General features: G+C 35.5%; 2 protein-coding genes across 2 annotated transcripts in view; one reads left to right on the top strand and one right to left on the bottom strand.

The window, feature by feature from the left end:
- The window catches only part of LOC106879567 (cytosolic Fe-S cluster assembly factor nubp1-A), a 7,657-nt gene extending 2,979 nt beyond the window's left edge, over positions 1-4,678 (top strand). The window contains exon 2 of the mRNA XM_014929201.2: positions 1,824-4,678. Coding sequence (XP_014784687.1) covers positions 1,824-2,459 — 636 coding nt within the window. The 3' untranslated portion in view covers positions 2,460-4,678. The remainder of the gene's footprint in view (positions 1-1,823) is intronic.
- Positions 3,938-11,889, bottom strand: part of LOC106879566 (tubulin-specific chaperone A) — a 9,879-nt gene continuing 1,927 nt past the window's right edge. The window contains exons 2-4 of the mRNA XM_014929200.2: positions 8,675-8,780; positions 6,383-6,469; positions 3,938-4,677 (exon numbers count right to left, since the gene is read on the bottom strand). Of these exons, the coding sequence (XP_014784686.1) occupies positions 4,591-4,677; positions 6,383-6,469; positions 8,675-8,780 (280 nt within the window). The 3' untranslated portion in view covers positions 3,938-4,590. The remainder of the gene's footprint in view (positions 4,678-6,382; positions 6,470-8,674; positions 8,781-11,889) is intronic.

The raw sequence follows: 11,889 nt of genomic DNA on the forward strand, positions 1-11,889 counted from the left end.
TTAATCAGAGTTTTAAAATACAGACAATCCGAATTTTTTGCTTAAATCCCAGCCATGGATCACCCTTAGGTGCATCATCATTTCATTAAATTTATGGAAGGAGAATAATGAAAAAACATCAATATATGTCAAAATGACAAAAATACGTGGAAGGTAGCAGGTGGTCATGTGATGTGCTAAATCGCCCTTAGATAACACCAAAAACCTTTTTTTTTTTTTTTTTTCACAATCGTATGAATTCCCATATGTAGAACACAAATTCGCAAAACTTTTCTGAAAATACCAAAAAAATAAAAAAGTTATGAGAGATTATAGGGGCTGCTTAAACCAGAATTCTGCCAAACCCATAATCGGTTTTCTCTTTATTTGTGAACAAAATCACAAATGTCTTTTCTTTTTGCTTTTTTTCAGTTGGTAGTGATAACAATTACAAACATCCTCTCTTGAAAATCACAGATTTCACATAGCTTAGACAAGTCATAGGCAAACTGCTGTATGTGGTATTTTGCGAATGGCACACCTAAGAAAATAACTACCTGGAATTTTTTTTGTTGGCTACCTGTTTCTGCAACCCACTTTTCAAAAATTGTTATCCATACCTAGCTGAGACTGATTACTGTAGTATTATTCAACATGTGCTTCTACTGTGAAAAGTTGCTAGGCCTATACAAAACGCATATGAGGGGCTTACTTTCAAAACCAGTACAAGTGCATATTTGGTCAATTTCATGATAACCATTAAAACACAATCTGCAAGCTGCTGGCTTCATGCATGTGAAATTTTTTTCAGTCAAACTGGGATAGATGCCATGTAGACAATAGGCGAATATTAGTCTTCCAATCAAAATCAGATATATTCAAGTTATTGTTTAAAAGTCATTCCAATGCATATATCTGTTTTGAAAGTAAGCTCTTCATTTATACTCTACATTAGCATACTGCACTCACACAATACATACCATCCTCGACCGTAACAAAATAAATATATAATAGATGGAAGATTAGTTCATCATATTCTGTTCCTGCTATCACAGGCTACACAAATCTTCAGTCATATACATGCTTTTCCTTCCACCACACCATCAAGTCCTGTGCTAAACATTTTTAAAAACTCTTTTCTCAAACAATTCCCTTGAGTTTGCCTGGGCCTGGAAAGATTATAAGCATTGCCTATCCTTTAATTATTAAAAATACATCTTTTATCCTTTTTCAGTCATTTGGGCTGTGGTCATCATCTTTGAAAGATTTTAGTTGAATAAATTGAGCCCAGTAATTATTTCTTTTACTGCTATTTATTTTAATGGTCTCCTTTGCTGAACTAAGTTAAGGGGATTTAAACAAGCACTGGCTGTCAAACAGTGGGTGGGACAAACACACACACACACATTCAGTCTCTGTTCACCAAATTCACTCACAAGGCAATGATCAGTTTGGAGCTATAGTAAAAGACACTTGCTTAAAGTACCTCACAGTGGGACTGAACCAGAAACCACATGGTTGCAAAACAAGCTTCTTGACCACACAGACATACCTGTGACAGCATTTGCACTTTTATCATTGATAAAACAAATGAAATTATTTGAATATACTTTCATTTGGTTTTATCATCTATATAATAATCTGCTTGATAGGTCCTGTTAATTTTTTCCACTCTGTGGAATTTTCTTGGGTCCCACTAGTGTGATAATAATATAAAACTGAAATAAAATATACTTCCTCACCTTGTCTCATTCTATCAAGCACAAAGATTGTTTTCTTCATGCTATGTTAATGTAATACGCATTTTTAAAACACTATAATTAATTGTCATTTTTATTCCTTAGGTTCATCAGAGTGGCTCTGGCTGGTCACCAGTTTACGTATCGGATAATCTTGCAATTATGTCAGTTGGATTTCTTCTAGCAAGTCTAAATGATGCTGTCATATGGAGAGGTCCAAGAAAGAATGGTCTGATTAAACAGTTTCTGAAAGATGTCGACTGGGGAGATTTGGATTACCTCATCATTGATACACCACCTGGTACTTCAGATGAACATCTATCGTTAGTTCAATATATTGGTGCAACAAAGATCGATGGAGCAATTATCATTACTACACCACAGGAAATTTCTTTGCAGGATGTTAGGAAGGAAATCAATTTCTGTGAGAAAGTAAAACTTCCTATAATTGGTGTAATTGAAAATATGAGTGGCTTTGTTTGCCCACACTGCAAAACTGAGTCTGAGATATTTCCTGCAACAACTGGTGGGGCTGAAAAAATGGCAAAAGATTTATCTCTACCATTCCTTGGCAAGCTACCCTTAGATCCGAGAATTGCAAAAGCATGTGATGAAGGCAAGTCATTCTTAGAAGAAATACCTGATAGCCCAGCAGCCCAAATATTCCAGAAGATTATAAAAGCTATAGAATGTCACTGTGAGTCTAAAAGAGACAGTAATGACTGTGGTGATAATAAATAATGCAAAAATATCATTTCTTGAAAGAAAAAAAAATTTAAAATTTTTTCTAAAATACAGAGATTTATCTTATTTTAAATTTTTGTCCTTGTTTTGATAAATATTTTTCTATTAAAAAAGTATCTTTTGAAACTGATTGATGATAACACTGCTTCTAATACTACATTATTCAATGAAGTCTTAGTGTGGTTTAAGGGAAATTGGTTGCCATTTCTAGCAGGTTGAACTACAGAGAAGCTTTATTGTTGACTCATCCATAAATACATTACAAGACAAGAAAATTGCAGCAGAGCTGTGTGATAGTGGTTTCAGCTGTGGCATGCAGACCATCTTAGAACTTGTTTGACATTACATTATCTTTCTCTTCTGTTTTACAAATTCTATGGGCACATGCACAATGTGTGTTCATACTTCTATTTCCAGTTCCTACTCAAAACTGTTTACAAATCACAACCCTGCGATTGTGAAGTACACTTCATGCTCCAATGGTTGTGAAATAAGTTATGACTTTGATAAAAAATGCTGATATCTTTATATTAATAGTTAACAGTATATTTGTTCTTTGGTTTATGAGATATTGTCATTATCATAATTTTACATGCGTTCCATGCTGATATGGAGTTGAACTGATTGCCATGGTCCAAGCCAGTTCTTTTTCAGAATTACTGCCACTTTAGATGGGTTGGCAGACAACATATCTCTTGCAAGTCTTGGTCTTTATTTTTTACTTGCTTCTGTCAGTGAACTGTGGCCATGCTGGGGTACTGCCTTGAAGAAATTTAGTCAAACCTGTTGACCCCAGTACTTACTTTTTTGTACAGCCTTGTACTTATTCTAACAGTCCCTTTTGCTGAATTGCTAAGTTACAGGGATGCAAACACACCAACACTAGTTGTTAAGCAGTGGTGGGACACACACACATATATGATGGGCTTCTTTCAGTTTCTAACAAATTCACTCACAAGGCTTTGGTCAGCCTGAGCCTGTAGTAGTAGTCACTTGCCCAAGGTGTCACACAGTGGGACTGAACCCAGAACCATGTAGTTGGGAAGCCAACTTCTTACCACTCAGCCATGCCTGCACTTTAGTATTCATAGCAGGGTGCTCCTAACATGAAACGCTTTACAAGCCATTTAATCATGGCACCAGTACTAGAGAAGTCGTCATGCCCTTAGCAAGACTAACAAGTCCTGTCAACTCTATGCTTTATTTGTTGTCAACCACTTTACAAGATGTATTAGGTGTCAGCACTTGTGAGGTTGCCTTATACCCTCAAGGCTAAAGAGCACCCACTGTTCCAGGAAGGAGAATAGAAATGAGGTTTATGGCAGTAGCTGAGCCTAGCACAAGAGATAGTTAAAGTGAAAGTATGATGCAATGAAAAGAAATGTGTAAGAGGTAGGAGGAGGAAAGTGGAAGAGAAGCATCAGTGCTGTGTTGCCAGGGTTGTAATTATGTTCAATAAAGAAATGAAGAGAAAATGTTTTTATGACAATTTATTAAACTTTTTACTTAAAGCATTTGTTAATGGTAAATTACACCATTAATAAAAATAGCCAACCATAATCAGGAAAGTGCATTGTCACTTGTAGGAAAGCTCAAGCAAATAGCTTCAGTTATTGATTCATTTGTAAGTTGATCAGTGACTGTTTTCAGTCTTTCAAAACATCATTGATATCCAAATCAGTGAGAAGTAAGAAATTCAAGAACTGTGATAGAAAAGCAGTTTATTTGAAAAGTAAAAAAAAAAAAAGAAATATTCTAATAAATATAGTAAATGATTGTTACTACTTCAAATTCGTAACATTTCCATGCTTAGAATAAATCACTTTAAAGTATGTAATGAATGAAATACAGCGTGAATCTTTTATTGGTTTGTCTGCCTACAATTTTAAGATATTTTATTTTTTCTGTTAACTGAAATTTTTATTGAGAAACACAAGAATACTGAAAAAAATTGGAAAAATAATTTGTTGCATGTTTAATTTCTCACTCATTCTCTTTAATTTCTAGCATATCACAATAAATGGCCAGCATTTTCCTCTGTTTCTTTCATCAGTGAAAGCTTAAAAAAAAGGAGAGACCAAGCCATCAATGCTCAGTTATTTTAGTAAACATATATCTTTGCTCCTTATCATAAACCTAACATTTCTTTGGCAGCAGCACAGGCCACTTCAGCTTGAGTGTACTCTTCTGCAGATTTCAAATCAGATTCGCTTGCCTGCAAAAACAAAAATGATTCATAATAATTTTTTCCTCCAAGAATTCATGATAACAAGTGAATTAAGTTAGTCCCGTCACAATCTACAAGGAATCTAATGTACTACCTGGCTTCTCTAGCAGCAAGCAACTAACAAAATAATTCGAATAAAACATAGTTGCTTCTGCTAGAATATGAAGTCACTGCAAAGAGTAGGTCAACAGCAGCCAATAGTCTAATACAGTTATCCACTTAGCTTCTACATTTCAGATTCCTTATGAAATATTGAGGTGTGATAAAAATATATTTATAAAGAATAGCTTTTATTATGTAATTGAAGATGCTTTAGACCAATTTTAAAATATAATTCTCCAATATGTCCACAAGTATTTTACTACATATAATACATCATTGTACTTTGTATTTAGTAAGATATTTGAATGTGGTTACATTTGAGATTTGCCTTCACAGTTACTTTAAATTTATTCAATAAATGTTTCACATACACTGAATAACCATTACATTTGTATGATGACAAGAATAAAGCTGACATACTTTGTCTTGTGACACCGGTTTCTGCTGCATTCTGAACTAGCTTTAAATTTAAGAATTATGGTTTGTATGTAACCCATTAGAATTTAAATTGGGCATATCCAGCCCAAATATTCAACCTTGTTTTACACTCAAACTAGCTAGATTCAGCCTCTCACACCTACCCTTCAATGTCCTTCTAAAAATAAACTAAATTATCAAAACCTCAGCTAAAAATAATGCCTGAGTAATTCAAAACAATGTGAATAGATAGGCATTACATTTGACAAAGTAATCAGAATGCTAAAGGGTTAAAAATATATTCTGTGACTGCTTTTCAATGACTGGACCTTCTCTTCAAAATTAGAAATCGTGTTGTGTCAAATGTTTTGCAATATTTTGCTAACTTATTTGCTTTATTCATTAAGTTAACAAAAGCAGCTTAGCATTCAAAGTTCTGATTCAGGACTCACTCCCTGCACTCATGACATTTCACCAACTGAGAGGAGGTGGAAGCTTCAGTGAAGGAGTTCTTTGCCTCGACGGACGAGAACTGGTATCAGCATATGATCAAAGAACTGGCAGAAAAGTGTCTTCAGACAGTGTAACACAATGGTGACCATAACTGATTGGCATAAAATCTATCAAATATATGCACCAGCCCCTACATAACTCTGTTATATTACTACAATAATGGCCTTTTCTCCTAACTAATAGACAAAAACCTAATGCCTAGGAGCTAACCAAACTCATGCCAACCTCCTATTCAGGTATTTCTGATCCTCTAGTCACCCTTATTGTGTCTAACCTTCCGATCCTTACTTCCTCAGAACATCATCCCCTTGGAATTCCCTCCTTGTTAATGTCTTACCCATAAATGGTGATTCACAATAATTCAAGAGGAAAATTAGTGACATCAATCTCAGTAGTCTAGGTCATGGATACTGTCCCTTCCTCCACACCCAGCAAGAAAAAAAAAAGTAATTTGTCTCTGGGTTTTTTAACCCAACAGTTTAACACTTGTTTCTTGGGTCTAACAGTTGCTTCTTGTTAAAGTTTGTCATCAGTTGGTCTACTGAAAATTTTATTTTAATTTTTAGTCACTTCTAACTGCAATGTTTTAAACCACTTCAACTTTTATGATGGTTCAGAAGTAATAAGATTAAGATTAAAACCATTTGTTCTTAAAACTCACCAATAAATTCACAAGATCAGAATAAGCTGTGTTTAATCTTTTTAGGCAGTCAGGAACCATAGCTTTAGACTCTTGAAGAACTTCTCCCTAAAAAACATTGGTAATATACACATGCTAAATCAAGGCAGTTATTTTAAAGCAATTACAAAAAACATTTACTGATAGGAAGACTTAATATTGAAAGTAGAAGAAAATTTATAAAAATTCATTTTGACTGTCATTCCTGGGTAGAGCCCTCATAGAATTACTTTCAGAAGCAACTACATATGTATACACACACACACAACACACATGCTGCCTGTATATGTGTATATATACATCTATAAAGAATTTAAGTTCAAAATATGTATACCACTGAATGACCACATGGTTAGAGAATTCATTAATTAATTTACAACATTTAAAAAAACGACGTATATTTTATACTGAGCATTTGTAATTATAGCAATGCAAATCTATCATAAGCACTATATACATATCCAGTTCTACCTATCCTACAGCTCTTTCATAGACAAACTTCAAGCAACTTGCATACATTTGTTTGTTTAATGTGTTTTTCAGTGCCAGTATGTGTTTAGACAGTGTTATTTGAAACAGGATTCTACAATTGGATATTCTTCCTATGACTAACTCTTACCTGTTTTCAAGCAAAAGATTTTTTATTCCAGAGGTTTTCTGAAGAATGTCAACAAAGAATGTCCCACAAAACATGGAATATCAACATTCACACACACACAACAGGCTGCCTACACTTTCTATCTACCAAATTCCCTGACAAGACATTGACTGGCTTGAGACTATAATAATAGACACCTTTATCCAAAGTGCCACACAGTGGGACCAAACTTGAAACCATGTGGTTAAGAAGCATAATGTACCACTTAAGAAAAGGAAAGACATTTTTGAAAATGCAGTCATAGATGCACTTTTTTCATTTAAAGTTTGTTCATCCATGCTAGTGTAGAGTGGACAGGGATGTATATGAGGCAAGATTTGCAGTAGGATGATTTTCTTGTTACCAACACTTAAGTCTTCAAATGTGTAGAACAACTGGTTTTAATGTCAACATTCATGCACATACGGAAGTGGATATGGATACCTATACATACAAATAAATATGTATATATGTGTACACACACACAAACACACACACACATATATATATATATATATATATAACAAAGGCACATGGCTCAGTGGTTAGAACATCAGGCTCACAATTATGAGGTAGTGAGCTCAATTCCCAGACCAAGCTGTGTTGTGTTCTTGAACAAAGACACTTTATTTCAGATTGCTCCAGTTCACTCAGCTGTAGAAATGAGTTGTCACATCACTGGTGCCAAGCTGTATCAGTCTTTGCCTTTCTCTTGGATAACACTGGTGGCATGGAGAGGAGAGGTTGGTATGCAAGGGAAACTGTTGGTCTTCCATAAACAACCTTGCTCAGACTTATGCCTTGGAGTGGAACTTTCAAGGTGCAATCCCATGGTCATTCATGACCAAATGGGGGCCTTATCCTTCTAATACATATATCATTATCATTGTTTTATCAGTTTCAGCTCAAAGCTGTGGCCATGCTGGGAAAGTTTGCATGGGTCATCTGGAATTTGTTGAGGTAGATTGTTCTATGGCCAGATTTAATTTTCTGTTACCAACCCTCACTAGTTTCCAAGTAAGAAAATATTTCCACACATTTATTTCCATGGAAGATTAGAAATGAAGGACACCACTTGTTTGGTAGTGACACTCATTTACAACTATCATGCAATATCAAAGCAAGGAGAATAAGGCTTTGGTCACCTCAAAGTGAGACTGAACCTGAAACAGTGTGGTTGGGAAGCAAACTTCTTACCACATAGCCATGTGACAAAAACTAAATAGGCTTCAATATTATGATATAAATTAAAGCGGTGAGCCACCAGAAACGTTAGAACACTAGGTTAAAATGCTTAGTAGCATTTTATCCATCTTTACATTCTGCTGAGGTCAGCTTTACCTTTCATTCTTTAGAGGTCGATAAAATAAGTACCAGTTGATCACTGGGATCAATATAATCAACTTATCGCTTCCCCACTAAAATTGTTGGCTTTGTGCCAAAATTTGAACTCAATATTATGACATAGTTTGGCTTTAAAAGAGAATACAAAATATTATTAAAATAGAAGTCTCAAAAAGTTCACCTTTCATTTCAGAGGTTTCATTCTTAAAGCCAAAAAACATGGAGAAACTCTTTTCAAAGTCAGGAAAGCAAAATGTTTGAAACATGTGGTATATTATTAACATTACACTGACCTGTTTTTTTATGTCATATTCATCTTTTCCTTCATCCTTCATTTTTTGTATTCGCCTTTCTTGGTCTTCAACTTCTTTTTCATAGCTACTCTTCTCCTTTGTCAATCTGGGGAGGTAAAACATTGAGACATACATAAAGTATTTTCTTTCATATAGTTATGTGGTTAAGAAGTTTGCCTTCCAGCCACATGGTTACAGGTCCATTTCCAATGTATAACACCTTGGGCAAACATCTACTATAGCCCTAGGCTGACCAAAGCATTGTGTGTAGATCCAGTACACAGAAATGGGAAAGAAGCCCACTGTATATATATTTGTCTCCTTGTCTTGACATAGGCAAATAGATATAAACAAGTATGACTGTCATATAAGCAGTGTTTTTTGTTTCCAATGTCCTATGAAATCATCTCCAGTCTGGGGAAATATTACCGTATTTGGAAACAGCTGAGAGTTGACAGGAAAGCATCTTACCATTGAAAGTCTGCCACAGAAAAACTCCATCTGACCCATGCAAATATGGAAAAGTGGACATTAAAATGATGCCAATGGTGATGATCTATCATCATGGTTTCATGTTAATGCTAACATTGGTAAGATTATCAGTAGAACTTCTACCTAGGTGTCTTAATTTTTTAAAATTCCTGTAAGATCACATATAATAACAGGACCTATGTGATTTCCCTACATTTGGCAATAGATACAACACAAATACAACTACTGTATTATTTTTGAATCAGCAGGGTTCCTCTTTTTCTAGAACCAGAAATCTTTTTTGTTTCATATCTCTTCATTGCTTTTTACAGTCTTTTTTCTCTGTTCATCAAAATTGTTTTGTACCTAATCTTAATATATATATATAGAGGTTACTTTACTGTAGAAATATGAATATAAATTTATGTCTATGTGTTTATATACACACAGCATCATCACCATACACGTCTTTCCCATGTTGGTATGAATCAGTCCAATTGGATCTGACAAGCCAGAGGAACACATCTTGTTCTATTATCACAATTCTAGCATAGTTCCTACATGTGGATGCCTGTCCTAACACCAACCACTTTAAAGTGTACTGCATCCATTACTTCATGGCACTAGTTCTATAGAGAGTGTCTAGCATCCAGCAAGACCAAAGAGTCCTCTGAACTTGCATTGCATCTACTCAAGTAGCCTATCTCTTTGCAGTGTACTGGGTCCTTTTTTTTTTTTCCATAATATCAACACTAGTAAGGTCATCTTGTAATGTGTAAGGCTAAAGAACCTCAATGCCTGAAAGTAGAATAGGAGAGAGAATGATGACTTAGGCAAGGTATCGAGAGAGAGAGAGTAAAGTATGAAGGGAGGAATAGAGATATTGTGAGAGGATGGTAGTGGAGAGTGTAACAGAGGTGATACAGAGAAGGGAAGAGAGAAGTAATGATGATGGGGAAGGTGTTGAGTAGTAGGTAGGATCCAGCACTATCTCTCACATCATAAGATTGAATACAGGCAGAAGGTACGGGTGGAAAGGAGCGTGAAAGAGAGGAAGGGAAACTGGAGGGTATGATAGAAGCAGTGGGGAGGAGAGCAGAGGATGAATGCAGCAGCAGTATCCCAGGCAGAGAAGTTATGAGAAGAGGACAGTGAGAGTAAGAGAAATAGAGGTGAAGTGTAGCAAGAACAGTGAGAGAAAGAAAAAAAGACTGAAAAGATATGACAAAGGCAGGGGTGGTTGGAGAGCATAGGATGAATGTAATGAGAGTATCCCAAACACCATCACCTTCCTCTGTGGCATTTTTTGTGCCATGCTTGGGGTCATTATAGTGTAGTATGATGTCAATAACTGTTGCACTCCAGTCATCTCTTCACACACACACACATAGTATCTTTTGTCTTTTACTTGTTTCAGTCATTAGACTGTGGCCATGCTGGGGAACCACCTTGAAGAATATTTTTAATTGAGTTAATCAAACCCAGTACTTATTTTTTTAAAGCCCTGTACTTATTCTATCGGTCTCTTTTGCCAAACTGCTAAGTTACAAGGATGTAAACACACTAACATTGGTTGTCAAGAGAATGAACAAACACAAAGACACACACACATATATATGACAGGCTTCTTTCAGTGTCTATCTGCCAAATCCACTCACAAGGCTTTGGTTGACTCAGGCTATAGTAGAAGACACTTGCCCAAGGTGTTGTGCAGTAGGTTTAAAACCAGAACCATGTGGTTGGAAAGCAAACTTCTTACCACATAGCCATGCCTGTACCTAGAGATAAAAAACACTCAAAGCTTACAGGGTAAGGAAAAGATAAACAAATAAGTAATATATGAAGTTATAAAACTTGTTGGAAAAATGAACTGAAATAATATCAAGCAATGTGTACAATAAAAAAAAAATATGCCAGAGGAAATAAATAGATCTAACATTTCAGATTTATAGCCTTTATCAAAGAGAAAGTAAAAAAGAATGAGGGGAGGAGAAAAAGAAATAGGAACAATACCAAATTAATGATATGTGTTTATATTGTAGGCTTTACAAGTTTTTTTCATTCTCGCTGTTTATTTTCTCTTATTCCTTTCTGTTGGAGAGCAAAGGCTCAAAACGTAAAGAGTTTTTCATTTTCCCGAGCATCAAACTAATACACCTGCTTGCTGTTCATACACCTGTCTTTGTCTTTTGTTTTTCTATAAATTCCAACTGTACACACACAGATGGGGCTTTTATACAGTTTCTGTCTTCCAATTCTACTCACAAGGCATTGGTTGGTCCACAGCTATAGCAGAAGACACTTGTCTGAGGTAACAGAACTCAAAACCCCCAGGGATTCAAAGTGGACTCCATATCCACATAGTCATGTCTGCATCTATATATAATATATATGAAGCTATATAGGTATACAATGAAGTAATAATAAAATAAGAGAGAGAGAGAAAGAAGGCAACTGATAGTGATGGGGTAAAGACCAAATGATATGAGTGTCTTCTACTATAAACCCCTGATTGACCAAAGCCTTGTGGATGGATTTAGTAGAAGGAAACTGAAAGAAACCTGTCATATATCATCGGTTAACGTCTGCCTCCCATGCTGGCATGGGTGGGATGGTTTGACAGAAGCTGGCTAGGCAGAAGCCTGCACCAGACTTCTGTGACAGTTTTGGCAGGATTTTTACAGCTGGATACCCTTCCTAACACCAACCCCCCAGCCGAGTGGACTATATATATATATATATAT

This window comes from Octopus bimaculoides, chromosome 2 (genome assembly GCF_001194135.2).
Source record: "Octopus bimaculoides isolate UCB-OBI-ISO-001 chromosome 2, ASM119413v2, whole genome shotgun sequence".
Taxonomy (NCBI): domain Eukaryota; kingdom Metazoa; phylum Mollusca; class Cephalopoda; order Octopoda; family Octopodidae; genus Octopus; species Octopus bimaculoides.